Source organism: Coffea eugenioides, chromosome 11 (genome assembly GCF_003713205.1).
Source record: "Coffea eugenioides isolate CCC68of chromosome 11, Ceug_1.0, whole genome shotgun sequence".
NCBI classification, from domain to species: Eukaryota; Viridiplantae; Streptophyta; class Magnoliopsida; order Gentianales; family Rubiaceae; genus Coffea; species Coffea eugenioides.
The window spans coordinates 17,952,576-17,977,427 of NC_040045.1; the positions used below are offsets into that span (position 1 = coordinate 17,952,576).

General features: G+C 36.7%; 1 protein-coding gene across 1 annotated transcript; it reads right to left on the minus strand.

Annotated features, from left to right (window-relative positions):
* Positions 1–656: 656 nt before the first annotated feature.
* Positions 657–17,697, minus strand: LOC113753016 (delta-aminolevulinic acid dehydratase, chloroplastic-like). Its single transcript, XM_027297094.1, has 12 exons — positions 17,124–17,697; positions 12,781–12,892; positions 12,534–12,607; positions 7,648–7,716; positions 7,489–7,572; positions 7,343–7,412; positions 4,891–4,946; positions 4,515–4,636; positions 3,421–3,492; positions 3,249–3,330; positions 3,085–3,162; positions 657–1,102 (listed from the first exon to the last, which is right to left on the minus strand). Exons 1-12 carry the CDS (start codon positions 17,424–17,426, stop codon positions 935–937), a joined length of 1,290 nt encoding a protein of 429 aa, XP_027152895.1. The 5' UTR covers positions 17,427–17,697; the 3' UTR covers positions 657–934.
* Between the last annotated feature and the right edge of the window lie 7,155 nt (positions 17,698–24,852).

Consider the following 24,852-nt stretch of genomic DNA (forward strand, 5'->3'; position numbering starts at 1 on the left):
GGCAGATGTTTTGATCAAAATTGAAACCATTTCGTTATTGATCATGAATGCTGCTCTTTATTCCACAGTCCAAGACTTCCTTTGTTGTACTGGTGTTTGATCGAAAAGGGTTAGAAAAGTTGTATCCATGGCACTTTGTGTTTTGCATTTGATTAGGCACCTGGTTTATGCTAATTCTATTTCAACAAAATGCACTTCATTCGCTGCATTTCTATTTTCAATATAGCATAAGTTCTTGTTCGAAAAATGTTTCCACAGCACTAGAAGTTTAACGTTTAGCAAGTTGTTGCAATTATTTAATGATTCAAGCTTTGATAAAGGATGTTTAGCCACAAAATTCATGTTAAGCTACTCGCTGCACTTATCAAGCTTTGAAAGTAAATGTTTGAAGTGTTTCTTTGGTTACTTTAATGTCCTCTTTTTCTCTTTTAACTAATAACTAGTCATTGCAATTTCTTTTACAAATAGTTTCCATACAAAACAAATTACTAAATAGGCTTATCTCCATAGACTACACGTTTAAGTATCCAACCCTTTCGAACTTTACTAATAATCAGCATACTTTTTCTTCTTAAATTACTATTTTTATTACTTCAAAACTGTGTCAGGTATTTTACATTTCCATCACGCGAAACGCATTTATGCCTCCTAATTCATTTATCAAATGCCATTGTTTCCTCTTTTATTGGTTGCTTTTGGCATGAATTTAAGTCCTTGAGGTCCCTCAAGGCGGACGAACAGCAATCAGTCTTGAGGTCAAATTTTCATCAGCGCAAATTTTCTTTCCTTTTTCTTGTTAAACGCAAGACAATATTAACCGCCGAAGTGGACGTGTACGACACCTATGCATGAAACAAACAGTCCCTTCCCAACTTACTCTACACATGAAACAAACACCTATGCATAAAAGCAATTTCTTGTTTCCCAATTGCTATTATCTGTTCTCGTCGCACAGGCATCTAGCAGCTTGTAGAGCAAAATAAGTAAGGATGATGTCAGCACCTGCTCGTCGAAGACACATCAAAGATTCTAACATCACTCTTTCCTCGTCAATCATTTTAAGAACGCCACCAGCTTTGATCATAGAGTATTCTCCTGAAACCTGGATAGAAGGGGGGAAGATAGGGCCAAATTAGATATAAACAAAACCATAGATGTTAACTGATTTATGCAAATCTGAAAGAACAATCATTCATCTAGTATATACTTTCAAATTCCTGAGAAAGTAACTTTTTTGAAGCATCAATGGGATACAGATTAATTTTCACCTCATTTTATGCAAAGTACAAACCATGCACAACTAATTGGACCATACTGGCTCTAATTCCAAAGGCATTGCTTTCGTAACTTTATATCCCAAGGAACAACACATGTTTCATGTTTCAGTGTGATTAGTACCAGAAATCAACAGTTACAGCAAAATTGGATTGTGTGCCAAAATAGAACAGCATTTTTGCTCCCTGTAATTGAGCCATCCATCCAGTCTTATAGAAAGAAAAACTGCTTAAGTTCCTCAGTATGATCACTAAATTCAATCACAGAGATAAATTGATAGGAATAGGTCCAACCTCTCTGACGTAAGCTCAAGTAATGTATAACCATCTTATCAATTAGAACTTGACCCTTCACTTGGAATTAAATCTTCATTCCTATGGCTGTCACTTTTGAAACTTGGCCATTTTATCTCATTATTTGTATCATATACAACTCAAGTAAACAGAATATATCACCCCAAATGAATCATCCTCCAACCACAATATCTCAAACAAAAATAAATCAATAAATACCAATATTGCTATCCACAAGAAAGCATTATGCTTATAATGTGGAAACAAAGATGCATCAAGGCTGTTTCCATGTTATAACTATGAGTTGGGAAGCAGAACTTGCAGCAAAAATACAAGAAGTTTGCGGGAGATTTTTTGTTTGGGGGGGGAGGGAAGAGGAGGATTTCACGAAGCCATTAACATTCAAATAATACACTTAAAATGGTCTTCTTTTCTGATTAATCATGCACTACCCATATCATTTTAAAGAATTTTAAGATCCAAAAATCGAAGTGAAGTCCAGCTGCAAGTATGTATGCCCTTATGATGCAACAAACAAGAGAACAGGAAGAACAAAACTAATGGGTAGATGCATGAACTAAGTAGCATAGAAAGGGTTTTATATCAAGTGACATCATTGGGCTTATTCAACATGCATTTGTCAGACATTGTTCCTAAAATGTTAGATAGCCAATCAATACATGAGTATAAAGATCAAGTACTCTACCAAAATCAGTAGTATGAAGTACTTTATATCACTTAAAAGTTGAGCCCGAAAATTTTGAATCACAGGAGAGTTTCATGTCAATGAGGAATCTCGAACTTTTAGGATTGTATCTATTCTAAATTTGGCTCATCGGTTGTTTAATTCTACAGTCTCCACCTTAAAGGAGTAATTGTTTCAATATTGACTAATCGTTGTGAATGTTTTCCCTAGCCATTCTCCTCTGTAATTTTCTGTGTTACTGACCCAGTATCAGACCCAATTTCATCAGGATGAATGGTCATATAGCTTTTCCTGCAATTAAGTTAGTTCGTGTGCTCATGCGTTGAACTCGCTCATGTACTTATGCCTTGAACCCATCACTCCAAAGATAAAGAAAATAAGAGAACACAAATGAACAATGACAACAGATCATCCCAAACTTTCTTTATTTCCATTGGTTATTTCCTCATTCTTGTGGAACCTGTGCATTCCATCTTATTCAATCCCCAATTTCCATACCCTTGTCCTTGATCAAATTATCACAGCAATTTAGGTGATTTATAGGTGTTAATCTTTCAATTACCTAGAGCTTTATCTTCTTTGTTTCTCCTATTTAGAGAAGCAATTAAGGCAAAAAAAGAAACACGTTTTCATTAATGACTTTCTTAGTTACTATGCCCATGAAAATATTCTGTTCACAATAAGAATTGTAGAATTGGAATCACATTTCAAAACATATTTGCTCCACTTGTATAATGAAGCTGGCACAAGATTGATACTGCAATTCCTATATCAATTTCAGAGTTGAAAATCTAAAAGCATTTCAGGTACCTGATAAGCAGCAATTGGCAAAGAAGAATTGTCACGAAGAAGCCGTATAATATCTAAATAAGGTAAACCAGGTTTCACCTGCAGCACAGGTATCACCAAAAGTCAGCAAAGCAGTAAAAGAAGTAAGGATTTGCAGTCAGATAGATGCAGAAAGCAAAACCTACTAGAAGGATATCAGCTCCCTCAGCCTCATCTTCACTGGTCTCAATAAGAGCCTCCCTATAGTTTGCGGGGTTCATCTGATAACTGTGTATGCCAGAAGAGAACTATGTCAGAGGACTTTCTCAAAGACAACATCTTGAGAATGTGACAAAAAACTTTCACAAAGTATGGTACGTTTTCTTGTCACCAAAACGGGGATTTGAGTCCAATGCATCTCTGAAAGGGCCATAAAATGAGCTTGCGTACCTACAATACCGTTTAAACAAAATTCAAGGAACCAATAAGAAACTCAACAAAATACAGCTATCAGAGTTGGATTGATAGATATTTTAACGAGTTACTAGTTTGCTGACCATGGTATATGGATGAATAGTTTTTCCGGTGAAAGCAGCTTGTGACCAACTCATGTTTCAAATATTACCAAGATCAAAGAAATAAAGAAATGTTGGCACAGGGAAGCCATGAGTTAATTGTACCCTCTCATAAATGAAGTTGATTATTCTCTCCCTCTTTCCACTGATCAGGAATGCATCCATATTATCAGGTAAAGCATATAAAGGGCAACCTATGCCTACAAAAACAAAAAGCTAGAAACTATGGTGACAGATAATGCCTCTGTCAAACTAAGGTTGCTAAAATTGAATTCCTGCAGTCCCATTGTCTGGTAAGATGATTATTTTTCTAGTATATTTCCAACTGTCTGCAAGTTTCAGATCTCATATAGAAATTTGGTAGTATAAAATTAATATTATTCGCACAAAAAAAAAAAGAAAAACTGTTGCAAATCTGGAATATCTTTTTCTATGTATATCCCATGATTTTCTGCTATATCCCATGATTTCTGCTCTATTTTAGGATTGAATAATTTACTCCTAATGTATTTTAGGATAGAATAAATTAGCTCCTAATTTTTAGGAAATTACAGATTTCATGGAATTGATAAAAGTCAAATTCCATTTGTATAAATGCTGTACAGAGCCTAGAACAAAAGATATGACAGAACAATTCAGTTTTTCTTTTTGTTCAAAAACAGATTACTATTATTCGCACTGCAAAAACAAAAAGTAAGATCACAATTATTCAAACAAACATCAATGTCAAATACACTGCTAAAAATGCCCTTTGGCATGAAGAAAAGATTCTTTTTTTGGGGGGGGGGGGGGATTGGGTGGGATGGGGCAGAAAGATATTAGAGAGTAGATTGATGTGAAACTTGTCAAAGTAATGATAAATCAGTCATTCACATATCAGTTTAAGCAACAGATTACTTGGCCGTGTAGGACATTATGGACACATGCTGGAAGCCTTCACTGTCAAGGGCTGCTCGAATTGCTCCAACCCGACCATCCATCATATCACTGGGACTAACAACATCAGCCCCTGCCCTGGCCTACATTTTAGAGACATCAAAACATAAAAGAGAGGGAGATCCTGAAAATTGAAAATGATCGCAAGCTTGATGGAATGCGGGTAGGATCCCAGATATATCATGTACAAATTTTAGAAATCTCCCCAAGGATGCCGTGCAAATCAATATCTAGAAACTCAGAAGAAGAGATATGCATCTCATATTGATTATTACCAGGACATCAGGACAGAAGGGGAAAAAAATGATTGATAAGTTTCCATAGAAGACTTAGATACCTGTGCAATAGCTTGCTTACACAACTGGTGGACAGTTTCATCATTCATTATGACTCCTGCAGATATTTAAATGAGTATAACAATTAATAATACCCATAAAACAGCTTCTAAAGGAGTTCCAATCAATTAGAGAATACTTGAAGGTGCTGAAGCTGAGAACCACAACTGGTAGAAAAAGCCCAACACTCTTTTGGCTAATCACTAATTAAGACCTTTCCCACAATAAAAGAGTTGGATAAAATTCTTCCACTTTATTCTTTTTCCATGTTTTACTTATAATCCTCAGAAATCCTTCAATCTATGAAAATATTTTCATGATACTAACAACAAAGCATTGGCTATGAAATTTATCATTGATACGAAGAATAAAGCATTTCAAATTTCATTTCGCTCAACTTATGTAAATAGTGAGCCTAACATATATCATCTATGATCAAAAGTGCAAGCTACAGTCTGTTGAAGTTACATGTTCAAATTGCAACTACAAGCCAGTCTACTGCTTGACTATTACTATGAAAACTTCAATACTGCACTGACATTGTAATTCGCCTGTCAAATGGAGCTTTTAGTTCTCAAACAAGTATAAAGTCCAACCTTTAACAAGTGGTACATCAAACTTAACAGCTTTCTGATTGTTACACATGATTTTCAGTTTAAGTTGATATGTTTGAGACATGAGACAAACCTAAGGTTTTAGTTTTCCTTTATTTGGGTGGGGTGATAACTTAAAGAATCCCAAGATGCTCCAGTATCTACTATACAAGAGGGCCAAAATATGAATGAAAGTTACAAATCTTAGTAGGATATTTTTCTAGAGGATCCCTTATCCTCTTCATTTGTGGCTTCTCAAAGTTCTTTCTACAAATTGAAATTTTTTATCTGCATTATGACAATGGAAGTTCATCATCCAGATTTAGGTATGGCGTTACATAACCATATCCAGTAGGAATAATTTTGCAAGTTGTGCCAAAGCTTGAGCGTAAGTACTTGTATAAGAACAGTCATCCTCAAACTTCAAAGGGATTAAGTATATGAACATTGTGCAGTTTCTCAGGCCAAAGATGTCCTCAAGAAAATTGCATACAGTATATTCCTATTACATGTACTTATAAATATAATGTGCAAGAGACAACTATGCTTCAATAAATAGTAGATAACCAGAAGAATCATAATGGTAGACAAATCCAGTGCGCAACTATGAAAGAATCACTAAAGCGAATCAGAATGCTGGGAAATTTGGAAACTATTACAAGCGAAATTCGACCTTGAATTCCAAAGTAAACATGACCATTCAGAAATGATCAAAATTTTAAACTAGGTTTATTCAGCTGTTTTGTATATGTTTTGAGGCAGCGGGAGTTTAGTAACGTGGCCTATAAGCTTCCCAGTATGCAACTTATAGGAATGCAGTTTTGTGGCTCCATCATAGCCTAGGCCAGCTCTCGCAATGTAGTCATGTGCCGTCAAATCTGGGCCATGAACTGTGCTCAGTTCAAGACAACTACAGTATTTCAGCTAATAAAAGAATGTTGCCATAACACCGCCACAACATATTAAACATCCACCTTCATTAATCTTTGAATACCACATACCAGAATAATTGTTAACATAAAACCCTCACCTACTTACACAGTATTTCCTTCAAACAAAAAATCCTTGGGGCTACATCAAGCTTACTGCTAGTAGCTTTTGTTTTCTGCTGCAATCAGAAATCCTACACCAATCTACTTATGACAAAATAATCAATTATTCTTTTCTTCCACTAAAAGTGCCAAACATCAAAACATTAACTTATACCAAAAATGTGTGTTAAATTTGACTTATATTGTACAACTGCATTTGTCGAGCTATAACATCCAGTCTCAAGTGCTTCGTAACAAAGCCACCGCATTTACAACTCTCTTCCAAATTAGTATCATTGTGCTGCTGCAGTTTATCATACACTTGTACAATATTTGACCACATCTAACAATTTACACACTTCTTAGGCTAATTTAGTTGCAACAATTTCAGAGAAGAATTAAAAGACAAAAGGACACATGACAACACCAAGGTACAAGGGGGAAAAACAGACAAAATGGGAAATCAAACAAATACATTGCTTGTGCCATGTCTCTTATTGAATTCAAAAAGAGTAGGTTCATGTTTTATTAGAACCTAAATCTGCAAATCCACTCAAAATAGATAGCCAGGCCAAATTCGCTTAAGTGCCCCATGAGAGGGAACAATGGACCACCAAGGAGAAACTTTTAAAGTGCATGCAGTAGAAGTTCAATAGTACTCATAAACAACCCCACCATTAAAACAAACAAGAAAAGCATACATCAATATACTTAAAAGTGAGCAACAGCAATAAGAATAAATTTATCAATTCATCCCTAGCTTCGAGAAAGTGGGCAACAAATCAATGCAGAATTTAATCCTAGGATTGGAGCAAAAAAGTAAATCTTACCATCTTCCCTCACAATGCCATCATGCCCATCTGAAGAGTAAGGGTCTAAAGCAACATCTGTGTAGATAACCTATTAATTGATGTGTCAGACAACATACATTCCTACATTCGAATGAAAAAACCAACAATGAAGTGTTACAACATACAAGATCTGGATATTTGTCTTTGAGCAGTCGAATGGCACGAGGTACTAATCCATTCTCATTGTAAGCTTCATCTCCTGTGGGGGACTAAATGAAGAAAGATGATCAAATTCATCATTTACTTAATCCTGAAGGACAGTCTTAAACAGAATAAGCAAGAACCTTCAGAGCATCTGGAACTTTAGGGAACAGCACAATGCTGTTGACACCAACATCTCGAGCTTTGGAGACCTGCATCAGAACAAGATTAACAAATGACTTCTTGATCTTTTGGACAGATTATTTTAGCCAGAGCAGGAAGGGATATGACAACACACTCAATGTCACATGATAAACCATTCACTAAGGTAGGCAAAATGAAATTTAAAATCTCCTCAGAGTTCCAATTTAAAATCTGACCCTTCTGGTAGCCTTTGTTACATGACCTCAGGTTGGAGTATCAGTACGGGTATGCATCTAGGTGTTAGGCTTGATAATCTTCTATAACATGATATTGGCAACATGGATACCATGCAGGACACACTTTTATGAGTATTATCAAATAATATTAGTGGAAACTTTGTAGGTGTAAGCTGTAACCTTCACTTGGTATATCTGACCTATGTATTTCATGTAACTGCTCAACTGTAACTAAATGGATATTTTTTTCTTCGTTCAATATTCTTTGTAAATGTACTTATTTACGTACACTAATAAGATCATTTCTGTTTCAAATAGGTAGTTAAAGTAGTTATGCCTAGCTGCCAGAAAGTTACTAAGCGCTGGAAGTCAATAGTGACAGTTCCTCCATATCTGAATAAAGGCACAGAGCTACTATTGTAATCTTATTCTGGATGTATAAACTTTTGAATAACCAATTCTTCTGTCCCATTCTGTTCTCTTTCCAATTTCTGTTCTATCTGCTTCCTCTCCACTCTCATTCTGCCATGCTCTCTTCTGTTAGTAGGGATCATAGCAGCTGGTATCGGATCTTCCAGTCCTTGGATCTTGAAGTTTTGATTTCCCTCCAACGGCTGAGGGAACTCAATTGTACTCTCTAAGGAACAAGTTAAGACCGGAAGACTCATTTGCAGAATTATATGTACTCCATTAACGCGATTCTAAAGTCTGCAGAAATGAAAACTTTCATGGCAACCATTACTACTTTTATGAAGAAAGAGGAATTCTTGCTATTCCTACAGGCTAATCACAAAGATTCAGCAGGGGACATAGACAAGGAGAAGGTGGTCATTTGGTTACAGAAAAAGGGGAAACCATTTCCCCAAATTTTGTGGGCATCAAGCCAGGGAATGTGACAGGAAGTGTGTGAAGCTTTTCCAGTCGTATGGCATTACTGATTCCCAAAAAATGTAGATGGCAGAAATCCATTTGGAGAAGAAAGTAAACATCTGGTTCCAGAATCTAAAATTGGACAGAGTGGAAGGAATTTAATGAGGAAGAGGTAGAGGTATTGGTAATTTGGGGGATGAAGATGGAGTGCAAGAACTCAACAAGCTACAGCAAACCTCTTCAGCTTTGACTTATGAAGAGAAATTTCAAGAATTGAAAGCCTTAATTTTGCTTAAGAACCCAGGGTTGAGTGAGAACCTATCACTTTGCAAGCAGCCTTGAAGTTGCTAGATAGCAGCAACAAGCTCTTATGGACTCACCAAGACAAATAAAACAGTAACTAGGTCTGCCCCTTTTCCTAAGTCAGGTTCGGGATCAAGTTTTCAGATGAGCAAGGATTTCATTTCTCAGGCTGTGAGTTTTCATTAACCAAAAAAGATAAATGATTGGGTGGCAGCATGCCACTGTGGCACCATGCTACTTCCTTGATTGGTTCTCATAAACACTGAGGAGCATCAAAAGAATGCCTAGATTGTAAAGCAGTACTCTGAAGACAAGATCCAAGAGCACCATCTCAAGTCAAAGCACCCAAAATACCCTCAACCATATCCGACACAGATCCCAAACTAGCATCCATGACAAATCCGTTGAGACAGGTACATAGGCGATGGCTATTGAGTTGATGTAAGACAGTACAAAAGGAACTTCACTCATGAGAAGGTGTTCATGAAGCTGCAAAAATGACAATAAGCAAAAAAATTGACCTTTGAAAAGCTAACATTACATCATCTGACAGATTCAAGGTCCTATGAATGAGGCCTTGGTTAATGAACAATGAAATAACCAAGATTGAGGCCCAAAAGCATGACGTCGTAGACTCAAGTCTTGTTTATAGACATAGGCAAGAAATGCAACTTGACAGCAAAGCAAAACTGAAAGTGATTTTCAAAAGAGAAGACACTATATGCTAAGCTTGTTCATGTTAACCACTACTGAAAATATCTAAAAAAACTATGAATAAAGAAATTTAAGCAAGATTACTAGCATCTAAGGAACTTCAGAAAGCTGATTCTGAATCCAACTAAAACTCCTTTAAAATCATGCAAGCAACTAAAGACCATTAGTGCTGCTGAATAAGAATTATGAGCATCTTGATTCACAGCCAGTGGAAGCAAAACATGATTTGATTGGAAAAGCATGGAAAACATGCTTCAAGAAAGAAAAAAGATTAACTGCAACTATTCATGCGTGCAATAAAAGACAAAACTAGAACACATCTAGAGATGGATTTGGCTAAAAGTGAGAAAGCTACTAAGTCTTTTGACTTCTCCGTAGGTACCCCAGACCCAAAATTGAATGGGACTACATCTTTGCTAACATTAAAACAAAAGATTCAGAAATTCCTATAGCTGATGTGGTTGATGTTTGTGAGGTTGGAAGATAGCCTGTAGTTCAGAATTTCACAAAAGAGACCACAACTGAAAAACAGAAGATTTATTTCACATGAATTTCCAACAAATGTAATAATTACCAAAAGGTGGAAGTGCTAGAAAAAAGATCTCATAAAATCACTGAAGAAACTGAAAAATAAATGGCTAATTTAAAGATATTAACTCCCCTGAAGATGACTAAAACCCACTCCAATACTAAAATGCTGCACTAATAAATTCCTGCAGCCCAGATAGTCTTCAATCTTTTTCTGAACTCCTAACCGTATCACATGTGGAGAATATTTTAGCTCATGCAACAGCTAATGGAGATAAACAAAAAGGCCCTAACTGAGGTTTTCTCTCAAAAATAGGAACCTCTTACAGATAAAAAGGATGTTTTGATGGAAGATAAGCTCAAAGAAGTAGATTTGAAGGTACTTAAAGCAACAGCTCATGAAGATATCAAGACTACCATCTTATTTCTACAAGGAAAGTCCACTTATTTTCATCCCTCTTGTATTCAGATACGACAAAGAGTTAATAAGCAGTGGATTTTGATTCTTTCGGATTTCAAAGCTCAAGATCAACTTTTCACCACGAATTGAAGCAGAAAACTAAAGCCTCAATAAGATATCAAATTGATCTAAGCACTTTAGCCCTCATATCCAAGCTACTAGTAAGGCCCAAGCACAAGCTAGTTACTGCCATAATTTGATACCTCAGACAAAGCAACGCCTTAGTGAACTTCTTAATTTGACTCCTTCAAGCTGTGTTTTGTGTGTAGTTCATCGTATGACTTGGACTCCTATAATCGAACACTTAGTTCTGAAGCTATTCGAATCAAGTGGCCAACCTCATATAAAATAGGAGACTACTTCTAGTGAAGTAAAATCAACTAGTTCCCATTTAATGCAGTCAGAAAAGAGTTCACTGAAATCTAAACTTGAAAACCTTCATGATATTTCAAGCCTCAACTAAGCAATTCCATCCCTGGAAGATTAGCAGCCTGACAAGGAGCACAAAACATAGATCAAATGCTTAAATGAAGTTTCATTGTAGTTTTATTCTTTGAGCTTTTTGAACTTTCAGGAGTTTAGTACTGAGGACTGTGATGGTCTTTCAATTATTTTATTATATTAGGAAACTAAATGGGATAGTTGTTATAAGGAAAGGAGTCCCAGAAAAGTTCTAAAAGCATTTTGCTTGGAATACAGGAGTTCATTTCTTAATAGCGTCCTATCTTTTAGGGGAGTTTATGGCTTTTAAATGCTCTTGTTACAACTTTTTTTTTGGTCTTTTATTTGGCTCATGGGAAACTCCAAACCTTACAAAAGGAAAGGGGAAGGGTTTGAGAGTCAAACAAGGACCTCTAGTTACCTAATTAATGTTCATACTAGCTGAGCTGGATCTCTGGGATGTTACTAAGTTATCCACATGGAGATTGATCAACAATGAATTCAGATGTTGGGTCATTAGATGTTTTCTTCCTTTCTTCTTCCCCTCTTTCTCCTCGTGTTACTATTTGTGGGTACTGTTCACAGCCCAAGATCATTTCTTCTACTAGCACAGTAGCACTAGGCAAGATTATCCCAAATTTGTCCTAGATCACTACCACTATGTACGCATCCACTGTAAAAGAATCTCAAGATCACCATATCATCTTAAGGAGAAATTCCTTACTCTAGGGGTGGTTCCTGGTAAATCCTAGATATGATTTCCAGACTTCCCTTCTTCCTATTTCCTAAAATCACTTCTTCTAATTGCAGTCCTTAAATCAAATATTTCTTCTGCAATCTGTTGAAATCAAACCTCATCATTAAATTGAATAAAGAACCATTAGGTCAACAATTCTCCAATCAAGTGAACTTGAATGACTCGCAGCAATAGAGCTGTTAGTAAATTCCATAATTCATGAAATTACAAAATATCCCTGATACTGGAATTTAATATGTTTAATGACTACCTACAGGAAGAATACATCAAATATATCATACAAGGCACCTCCTAGGCATTAAATCCATTTTAGGCTGATCCTTCTCATATTAGCTCAATTTGTATGAATTTTGCAACATTACAAATGAACTTGATGGTTTTTTTTCTAATTTTCTCATTTTTCTAAGCAATCTAACAATAGCATTACTGCCCCTTCAATTAATAAACCTGCAAATTATAGTACTGTAAAGGAAATATTTCTCAAACGCGCTTCACGTTCAACAGTTTGATTTCTAAGAAACAAGGTAAGAATTGCATTTTTGCAGAGATGAAAAGAATTTGTAAGAGCCTGTTAACCTCTTCTAGTAAACCATGTCTCCATCCAAGCCTGTAACAACCAGGCATCGCTCCAATTGGTGTGTCCTCTTCACCTACAAATATTGTTAAATAACTGGAATCAATTACATGCCAAGACACGTATAAACAGCCAATATATGAAGTATCTAACCACATCACGCATATATAACAAATACTAGGATGAATGTAGGCCTGCACATTAGATGTAGAAAAAATACACATAAATGAACAGCATTATATGACTGACCTTCATGAATGAAAAGTGGATACACAAAGTTTGCAGGAGATAAAGTCGTTTCCTGGAAGGCAGCCCGCAATGCTGGTGATTTACGATTTCGACGAGGACGTCGACTTAGTGGCTGATGCAAGAGTACATATTAGTGGAGCAGATTAAACTATATAGCAACTATATGCTTTCAAGTTACGCAAAATAGACATACAGTAAAAGGATTTTATCAATCAACAGACTCAAACAATCACCATGAGTTGTGCAATACAACATTAAAGAATAATTTCACGTTTAACATTAAAAAATGCTAATATGCATGAACAATGGCCACCATTTGGATTGGGGATTTGAAGGAAGGCAAAAGTGATGGTTTAGGGAGGAAAGTGAGGCAGAAAAAGGCAACATAGAGGTCAAGGTATAATTAACTTCGAATTCTTCTTTCCATCCAAAGGTTGAACTAAAAGAAGAACACAGGAAGATTATTCATAAAACATCGGCTAATGCCAAAACAAGTCTTTCTATTTATGGTTACAGTACAAATAATCCTGGAATTGATACCAAAGTTGTGTCTAATCAATTTTAACAGCAGTGACAACTACAACCACCTACAAATGTAGAATGAACTTCTAATTCATTATACTCTAAGCAAAACCTCTTCCATTAAATACAAAACTTCTAAATCTCCTTGCTTGCAACTCCCATGCTATTATCCCATCCCATTGTTAAAGTCCTATTTCCATCTTAAGTTCCTCTCTCCCTTCCTTATTCCTAATTCCAAGAGGCACATTTACATAATTGTCATCACTACAATAATAGCTGATTGTGGTTTCTCAACACTATTATGAACTTTTTCCAATATGAGTGGTAAAGTTCCAACTAAAGTTGTTATTTTAGTCAGCAAATCTTGTACCAACCATCATAGGAATTTAATCCATTGGTGGTTCATCTCTAGTTTCAAATTTTAGTAAGGGTTAAATCTTAGTTTGCAATTGCAAGAACTGGAATAAGTGAGGCAAACTAGGAAGTACACCCAGATTTACCATAACAAATGGTATGAGACCAGATCTGGAACTGACTATTAATTCTTTCAAAATCTCCTCCAGATTTGCATCTCCCATACAAGAGGAGGTGCACATTCTATATGGTTGGTAAACACTTCATTTTGAAGTAAATCTAAGTTATATCAGCTTTCCAGTTAACTAAAAGTACTTCAGTCCTTAGTATTTGGCTAAAAGAGTCTAGTCATACCAGGAAACTACATGTCAGGTTGCTTTAAGAAAATACAAAAAGAAGAAAAAGTTTAGTTGCAAAATTGAACAAGTAACTCTCTAAGGCTTGGGCCTCATAGGAGGCTTGACTTCTAATATTAAAGATCTCAAGTTCAATTAAAATCAAATCAGGTCAGAACATTCTTTATCCAAAAGGTATACACATGGAACCCTTACAGAATAAGTTTCAAGTTCCCATCCAACACCATTGTTAGCAAAATTAATTTTCTCATCTAAAACATAAACCATTTACATCCCACCAAACAAACCTAAATTCTGGTTTACTGAAGCCAACAACTTAACATGTACGAACTCAAATCATGTATTCGTACTACTCCTTATTTCTCTTATTGATGTCTATTTTCATAAATACATTAGCAAAATTCTACAAGTCATTCTTAATAGCTGGGAATACAGTCAAGTGCATCTAATTCTAAAGGTTGTATACCTAATGGTGGATATATTGGTGCCCAAATTTAAATTAAAGATCATTAACTACAAGGCTCTATACATTAATATGAGAATGCACGTCCTAAAATTCATGATTAAAGCAGTGTACCCACATTATGCTAAGGCCTCAATGACATGTAGAGAATTATCTGTTTGCATTGTCATGAGCTCACAAGGTATTAATCCAGGAAAGTGCTAAATAGATTACTCAATTTTTGAGAAATTTGAACAGTGAGATGATGCATCACCAGTTGGCTCCAATCATTCAATATATTAAGAATCTAAGCTACAAAAGAAATGCTTGGATTAAAATATTAAGAGCAAAGGTGTCCCAGAGAGTCCAAATATGATTCCAAGAAAAAGTTTCTCAAACAAAATATGGCAAAGATGATTTGAAGTACTTATTTGGTATTACGAAATTGGATCCTATGCCAAAATAAAGATTGACAACAGGAAACACAGCCAGAGTGTCAGACCAAAAAAAGTGTAAATGACAACAGCAGGTAAGCCAATAAGGCAGATATCAAGAACTCATACAAATAGGAACTACATCTCATAATAATCTCCTCTCCTGAAGATGATTAAATGTGGAATCAATGATCTACAAACTATGTTGTCCAATTATGATAGGAATAATTTGCAACTTTTAGATGCTTAACTGCGTAACAAACACAAGTGCTGAATCATCTAATGCCTGGTGAAGAAAGAGGTGAAGAAAGAGGACAGCAGACCAGTTAACTCTAGCTCATTTTACAAGATATTGAATAGTATTTTCGAGTATAAAGAAATGACTATTTGAAGAAACTATGATTCAGAAAGATTTCATCTTTATTTGATTTGACAATCTTATCCACATATTTGTATTTCTTATCCCACCATTAGTATAAACACTATCAAGTGCCAACTTCAATTATTTAGGGATGTTACATGTGTCATTTGGTTTCCTTTGCAATTGGAGAATCACCCCTTATAATTTCCCAACATCATCTTATTGTGACCAATATACCTCATAGGACATTCATCCCAGAAAGTGTAAAGGCCCAATTTATTTCTTGGATTATTCATAGAATGTAAAACAATACGCAAATGAGAAATATAAAGTAAGTAATTGTCTGCATTGTTTGGTTAATATGCAGATAGATTAGAGTATAAACATTCTTACCTGCATATTTGATATCAGAGCTCAGAAAAGTCAGTTCGCCCAATTTATTCCTAGATACAACCCATACACTATCGCATGGACTTAGTTGACACTCAATTTTAAAAAAGCACTAGTGCGACAACAAACAAGGTTTTTTAAGGTAGGTCCTTGAAAAATTACCAAGTTGGTAGCTCCCATATGAAGTAAATCTTGCACTCTAATTCTTCTCTGAGGGTATTTACATTTTTAAAATAGCAGCAAGCAACAGTAGCTATCTGCTTCTGAAATGTGCAGCAATATGATTTGCGATATTTAACAAAGGCAGCTACCTGCTCATGCTGCACAGTAGCATCAGTTTGTTCTAGTCAACAGACACAGGAGTTTCTTCTCAACAACACACATAGGGATTCACTATCTTGAGCAAGGTTCTTATACAAGCAAAGCTACAACTGAATTGTTGTTCTAAATCTTCTAGTCTATTGAATGGTTCAATATTTCCATATGCATTCCCCTGAATTTGACCTTTATCTAAAATAACTTCTCACCTTGCTAAGCAACTAAATTACACTCCCAAACAATCGAAAGGAACTCATGCAATTGTTTCAGTTACTGTTGTACTGCTTTTGGTTAGAAATAAATCAACTTCAAGTTGGACAACCGTGAAGTTCAGATGATGCAAAAGCATGTTGTGCCTCAAACTTTGGAAATTACACGGGCAATTTTTGAGCCAAAAGCCATCACATTTCTTTCAGAAGTTAGAACATCCACAAGGTACAGAAGAAGAACTCTATATAATCTTTCAAAACATGACTCATACACAATAAAGGTTGAACCTCACAGTACTAACTAGTAGCAGTTGCATCTTCGTCCTTTTTCACAGTCCTTTCCAATGGACCTTTGAGAACTTTTGTTTCCTAAACTATATTTCCAAGGCTAACAAATCTTAGAAGCCATAATGGTGCTCATTTTTACTGAAATTCATGGTATTCATGATTTGTTATTATTATATTTTATCATGTCAACAAATTTTTAGAAAAAATTCTTTCTTGTATTTTATCAAAATATGCATTTTTTTTCGAGACAGGGGTATCCGGGCCGAACTAATCCCCAGCAGCCTGAGAGGAGAGGCCCATTCCTCTCGAACGCGTTAACCCCGGACTCGCTCCATGGTGACCATATCCTAAAAAGGAGCAACACAGCACACGAGCTACCCCGGGTTGGGCGTTTTATCAAGATATGCATGCCGCATCAATAGATGTGTGATTTTTTCCCATGACTTAATAAGTTATACAAAAGAATCTCTGCATCAATACATAATCAAAAGGGGTTTCATATGGATTAGATCATCATCAACTAAAATCAACTAAAAAAAGCCCAATAAAACTCCCAAATGTAATACGTCAATACAACTTTTTTTTATCAAAAAACAAAAATAAATGAAAACAAGTCCCATGACAACAGCAATTTAAATTACAAAAAAAAAGGGAAAGAAAATTATTTACAAGTGAGGGCACCACGGGAGAGCCAGAAGGGGCGGCAGGCTTAGATGGGATTGGGGGCGCCTCCGGCACATTTCCGGCTACTACAGCTGCTTCACATTCAGCGTCAGACAATCCCAATTTCTTCGTAGGCCCATCAGCATGAGTTTCACTCGCTCTGACTGTAAACCTGAGCTTCGGACTTCTTCTCCAACTCTGTTTGACTAACGTCGACGATGATGGCCTCAAAAATAAGGGATTGCGATTCACAACAACTCCTCCTACATTACAGCCTGAATTCAAAGCTGTGGTTGAAGCCATTATCATCCTAATCACAATTCAACGACCAAATCACTGTAATACGCCAAATTGGCCAGTAGAAAGATCAGGTGATGTTAATTTGCTTAATTTGTGAAACCCAAATAATCAAATCTCCGTTGTTATACTCTTTGAGATGAGATGAAATACGACAATTTTCCTTAATTTAAAACCCCAAAAAAATGGACAAGGTCAAAAGAGGGAGAGGCGAACTAGATGCCGAAGGTGGGATTTGGGAGGTGAATCTTATCTGGAACAAAATTTTATTACATTCTTTTGTGTGTTACTAATGAGATTTCCAGACTCATATGATTGGGCCACATCATCACTACGATTACGTGTGATAATGTTTTGGAGAAATGTCCAAGGTATAACAGTGGGATTCACGGTTATAGTGGGATTCATCTATGGTGCAAAATCGAGTCACCCGTACATAATTGGAAGAGCCAAGGGAAAGAAAATAATCCATCAATGTGAACCAATGTTGTACGACTTGGATCAGATTGGTCGGTTCGATCGATCCAATCATGAACCGGTCTTCTACTTATATAGTAAAAGTACGAATGATGGTTGTTGTGTTGATGTGGCTGTGTTTTATTGGCTGGAGGGTGATCGTCATTCACGTGCGAGCCGCGTGCTTTTCCCCGGAGAAGAAGTGGGATTTTTGTTGTCGTTTGTCCGAGAATGAGGACCTTTGGTCCTTTGGTTTTTTTGATGATTAAAGTTGTTTCCAGCGACCATCATTTCTCTAGTCAGCAGATAACCAGTTGAGTAAGTTTATGAGGGTTGGTGATGGTTTGATTGATGACAAGTGTTAGGCGATGGACTCAATGTACTTTTGCATGATTTTACGATTTTGCTCTTCTTTTAAAATCAACTACACCGTTGTATACTGCTGAGCTTCTTTCTTGTTTTCGTTCTCTTGTGAGAAGAAGTTTTAGCTCTGGTTTAGAGAGCTGCCAAAAATAGACTTTTTGCTCTTTCCCTTTGATTGAAAGGACTGAAACCTCTTTGTTTCTCCATGTATGTAGAGGTTTCTATGCTTCTGGTGCCGCCTTTTCCAGATATCCTCATCATGGTCCGCGGTAACTATGCCTCATTTTCATTTTTTTTTCTTCCTCTCCAACTGCTTGCTTCTATCTGCTACCTTTTAATCGCGTTTCTTTTTTCCCTCTTCCTATTTTCTTTCTCAAAGTTGCTGTCTTGCTACCTTCTTTTGTCGAATTTAATTCCGCTGTTATTGTTTACTCTTAACTCCTTGTGAGTCTGTTGTTTGCACTGTCATGTTTATTTGGTTTTTTACCCTAAATCTTATGGCCTGATTAGCTGTTACCGTTGCATTGGCTGTTTGCTTTGCTTTGCGCCTCATTCTTGCTTCTTCTTTTTTCTTTTTTTTTTTCCTTTGCATTCCTTCCCACAGCTTTTCAACTTTGTGTTCCATTTCCCTCCTGTCAGTGGTTCTTACTTCCCTGTTTTTTTAATCCCTTTTGTTCTACAATTCTTAATGCATACAAGTTAGCTTTCCCCACCTTCTGTTTGATACTTTTTACCCTTTTCCTCTTGATTTCCTTCTATTTTTTTCCCCTTTGTTCTCTGCTGCCTTTTATAGCACATTTACTCTTTGCCATTGTATCTTCTTAACCTTTTTCCCTCTCGTTGTTTTATTGGGTACAGAAGCAGGTTCTGTCCTATTTTCTGCTGCTCTACTATTAGCTGATAGAGGCTTGTTATATGCATCTAAGGTTAAGGTGACATCGCTTATCCTCCCTTCTATATATGCTTACCTTTTTTGCTTTACCTGTTAGCTTGCTCCTGGCCAATAAACATTTGTTCCATGCTTTTGTTAAAGCATTTTTTTATGTTGCAAGTTTTGTTCAGCCTTTTGTCTGCTTTATGCTTATCTGCTCGATTTCATGGTTCTGTGTAAGACCTGTGCTTTACCTTTTCTTTCCTCTGTTTCTTTTTGGAGCAGAGCCGTTTGGTGCATGCCTCATGACTCTGTTATGCCATTTCTTTGTGTTACAATTTTCCTTAAACTTTTGCCTCCTTTGTGCTTATTTTGTCGGCCTTATAGAGGTGCATTAGAAGTGTATGTCAGACTTTCTTTCCCTTGCTAAAGTATGTAGTCATCATATGGATAAGAATGCTATGCGGCTCAAAAAATACTCAGAAATGCCACCTCTGAAGAAAGCGGAACTTTTGCGCTCTCGAAGAGAATCTAGAGTAGCAAAGAAAGCTGAAAAAACTTTAGCTGCGCGCGTTCGTAAAGTTCCATTAGGCTATGTGGAATCTGGTGTGTCGTTCCCAAATACTCATCGCATACCATGTCGTAGTGAGGATCCAACTTCTATGCATTCTCAGCCGTTGGGAACCACAGATGTTGTTCTTCCCGCTGACAATGCCTCTGCGATTGGAGAAGTCTTAGAGTTCATGTCGCACCCTCTGCCTGGTCCCTTTAGTAGTATGTGTAAATAGGTATCTTGGGAGGAAAACATCTAGTCACCGTATTATGAGTGACCAACTAGTATTTATAGGAGTACAAACCTAACCAACTATTTACAAGAATACCCTTACTAACTTATTATCTACAAGAATACTGATATTCTCCTAACACTCCCCCTCAAGTTGGAGCATATATATCATAAGCATCCAACTTGTCACAAATGTATTTTACCCTAGAGCTCTCTAAACTCTTGGTAAACAAATCAGCCAATTGATCTACAGATGGTACATGAGATGTCTTGATGACTCCGTCAAGCAATTTCTCTCGAATGAAGTGACAATCAACTTCAATGTGTTTTGTCCTTTCATGAAACACTAGATTAGACGCAATATGGACAGCCGCCTGATTATCACACACTAAATTCATAGGCTGTTTATGCTCAAACCCAAGTTCAAGTAACATGCTTTTCAACCAAACCAACTCACACACAGTGTGAGCCATAGTACGGTATTCAGATTCTGCACTTAATCTGGATACAACTGTTTGTTTCTTACTCTTCCACGACACTAAATTACCACCAACAAACACACAATATCCTATGGTCGATCTTCGATCTGAGGCAGAACCAGCCCAATCTGCATCACTATATCTTTCAATATCAGTGTGTCCATGATTTTGATACAACAACCCTTTTCCAAGAGCACTCTTAAGATATCTGAGAATCCGTATAACAGCATCCCAATGACTAGTACGAGAGGTATCAAGAAATTGACTCACAACACTCACTACAAACGAAATGTCAGGTCTCGTTACAGTGAGATAATTTAATTTACCCACAAGTCTTCGATATTGCTTAAGATCATCAAGTAATGCACCTTGATCTCTTGCTAATTTCACATTGGGATCCATAGGAGTATCCACAGGTCAACAACCTAACATCCCAACTTCACTCAACATATCGAGTATATATTTTCTTTGACATAAATAAATCTCATATTTAGATCGAGTTACCTCAATACCCAAAAAATACTGTAGATGACCTAAATCCTTTGTCTGAAAGTTTGCCTGCAGATTGGATTTAAGTTTCTGGATCCCCACAATATCATCACCTGTAATCACAATATCATCCATATAGACAACCAATAAAATTTTACCAGCATTAGAATGCCGATAAAATACAGAGTGATCTACACCACATCTTGTCAGACCGAACTCCATGACAACACTACTAAACCGACCAAACCAAGCCCTTGGAGACTGTTTCAATCCATATAAGAATTTTTTCAAACGACAAACCAACCGCTGATTCTCCCCCTGAACAACAAATCCAGGAGGTTGTTCCATATATACCTCTTCTTCCAAATCTCCATGCAGAAATGCATTTTTCATATCCAACTGATGCAATGGCCAATTATAAGTTGCTGCCAAAGAGATAAGAAGACGAACAGAGGTAATCTTTGCAACAGAAGAAAATGTTTCGAAGTAATCGATTCCATACACCTGAGCAAATCCTTTAGCTACCAGACGAGCCTTCAATCTATCAATAGAACCATTAGATTGTACTTTTATAGTGTACACCCATTTACAACCAACAACCGATTTACCAGACGGAAGAGGGACAAGATACCAAGTACCATTTTTCTCCAAAGTAAGCATCTCTTCCTGCATAGCTAACCTCCAACCAGGATCATTGACAGTATGGGTAATAGACTTAGGAATGGATACCGAATCAAGAGATGCAACAAAAGAAGAATATGACAGAGAGAGACGAGAATAAGAGACAAAATTAGAAATAGAATGAGAAGCACAATGTCTCTTACCTTTACGTAAAGCAATAGAAAGATCTGACTCGCAGGAGGGCGTCATACCTGGATTTGAAGATTGAAAGTTAATTGGTGAAGTGCGTAGCATATCAGGAGCTTTTTCAACCATGGAACGACGAGAATAAACTTGAAAATTAGGACGAGATAATCGAGTGGTGAAATCTGGTGAACTCGATAACTCAGGTAATAAAGATGAAGGAACTGGTAAAACAGGAGGAGAAAAAGAGGAACACTAGTCTAAATCACAAGACATATCTTGCTTCATAAAATAGGGAGTGGATTCAAAGAAAGTAACATCAGCACAAGTGAAAAAATGATTTAAAACTGAACTGTAACATCTATACCCCTTTTGCGCTCATGCGTATCCTAAGAAAATACATTTAATGGCACGAGAATCTAATTTATCCACTCCGGGAGCAAACTGATGAACAAAACACACACAACCAAAAATACGAGGAGGTAATTTAAATATAGGGTCCTGAGGAAAAAGAATGGAGTGAGATAGTTGGCCTCCAAGAATATCGGATGGCATGCGATTAATTAAATAACATGCAGTTAAAACTGCATCACTCCAAAATTGTTTGGGCACATTCATATGCAACAAAAGTGTTCGAACAACTTCGATTATGTGACGCCCCCACTTCTCCCTAAGGCGAACCAAAGGGTATCCGCGGGACGCCTGCCCAACTTTCGCCAGGATTCAAGCAATTTCCGTCCAAACTTAATACAATACTAGACGTTACGATTAAATATCATAAATACAATCAGTGCGTAAGCATTCAAGCTTATCAATATTCAACATCTGCCCAATCATTACATCGGGATCTCGAAATATATCAATATTCAAAATATACATCAATCACAAGTCTAGCCCCAAAATGCAACGGAAACCCTAAAAATAAGAGTACGCCAAGAGGGGTTTCTCCAACATTTCTCCAAGTCAAATCCTGTTAAGGAAAACAAATCTACAGGGTGAGCAAAACGCTCGTGAGGCCAAGAACACACATGCAAGCACGTAGTCCAGATAACAGTCCCAAATAACAGTCCAAGAGATAATTACAAGTAATTAATAAAGCCAGTGAAAGTAAGCAGAAACAATTCAAGAATATAGTAGCTCTCAGGAGCTAAGTTCCACTTGTTTTGCCAGTTCATTCGTATATCTTCCCGTGATGACTGTCCGTCAACCGGGCTGATATTTCCAAACTGTAGATCACCACTTACTTCTCATCCGTCCACCCTACACCGCTTCGGGCCCGCACGACATTTATAAGGCTATACTCCACGAGTATGCCAAGTAAGATCTCTCAAATAGATCAAACTTATCATGTGATTCTCATGGCTCACCAAGGTACCCGACCAAGCCCATGCCGGCTCGAGTTCCAAGGTCGGCCTATGAGTTTGGGCGTCCCCCATGTATCATGTAAGTGTCGAGGAGATTCACTCCAACGACGTATGCAGCTATAGCATACCATGTCATGTAATAAAGCATTCGACAGGTTTAAGCATGTATTTCAGGTCATGTAAACCAGGCAAAACATATTAAGTATGAGTCATTTGTTTCAAATGAGAATGAGTGCGATAAAATACACACTCGACTCTATTTTTCAAAACCAAGTAGGCTAAGCATGTAATCAGGTAAGTCAAGCATGAATCAAGTCCATAGAGTTCAAGTAGCCATACACTTGACACTCACCGAGCAAATCAAGAAAAAATATTTTCTGGAAATTCAAGTGTTCACTGTAGGATTCTCTTGAAGGTCCTCGAGTGCACCTGAGCAAAATATAATGTATTATCATTCACGTGCCCCAATTATCAAGGAAGATTATATGTTAGTACAATCTAAGAAAATTTCATGAAAATGAACCTCAGTTACTCGTAAATCGAGGTTCAATTAGAGTTTCTTAAAGTACAAGAACGATCGAGTTTTCATTTTGGAAAATCAAGTATAAAATGTTCAAGTTATATCGAAGGAATAAGGAGTACTTGAAAACTCCCTTCCTTTGGAATTCGAAAAATTTTCAGTTTTGATACGATATTTTGAAAAATCGTATCTCACATTTTACATGTCAAAAATTGGAAAACTTGGTACCGTTGGAAACCTCTTTGAAAGTACTAAAAGTTTTTAGAAGACACTTTTCCATGATTCTAAATAGAAGACATTCAAAAATGGGCTCAAAGTTACTGTTTCAGGGTACTTAAGGTTGTGTTGGGGTTGGTTTTTCGCTAACTTTGAAAATTCGGCAAAATTCACACGTTACGAGCTAGCCTCTGAAATCTATAACTCAATTAGAGTTGCAAGTAATGTTTTTAACAAAAAAAATGGATCAAGAATCAGAGTTTCGAGCATCGAGATACGGTAGCTCAAAGTTAGGAAAAAATTCAAAACTGGTGAACAAATTTCCAGATTTGAGCTTCCAACTTTGGCACTTTAGTTAGGTATCGAAATGGACTTGGATTGGTACAAAATTTGGCAGTATAATACTCCTATATAAATAGTATCTCTCTATCAAATTTCATGGAAAAATACCTTCGGGAAGGTAGTCACTCAAACAACCAAAGTTTCGAAAATCCTAAGACAAAACTGCCTTGAGCCTTTTGTTTTCCATTCCAAACATTTGGTCAAGGAAAATCCTCCAAACATAGTTCATTAGTGTAGGCAAAGCCTAAGGAACATTCATGATACATTTGGTAAGTGTTTAACACCCAAAAATTCAATTAGCAAGTCTACACCAAGCCTTGCATCAAATCTGTCCAAAAGTTAGGGTTTTCAAGAGCAGGGCAAGTTCCGTATTTTGATCACAAATCACTCAACTTAACTCAGAATTGAGCATGGTTTATGGTGTTGGAAAAAAAATTCATAGAGCTATAATTTCACAGAAGAAAATATTTTGAAATTCGGCACACAACTAGCTCGAATTCGAGCCACAAGTTGCAGCCTCGGCATTTCGTTCCAGGAAAATAGAGGAACAGGACAGCCGACTTTAAATGGTTGGTTCGGGTCACATATATGGAACCAGAACGTGCATTTTATACCGTCGGAAAGGTGGGAATGTCTAGTTTCAAATGCCACTGACGGCACTCGATTTCAACCTCGGAGCACAGAGTTATGGATGAAACAAGAAAGCTGGTCTGAGCATTACGGGAACAGTTTCCAGATTCACTAGCTTTA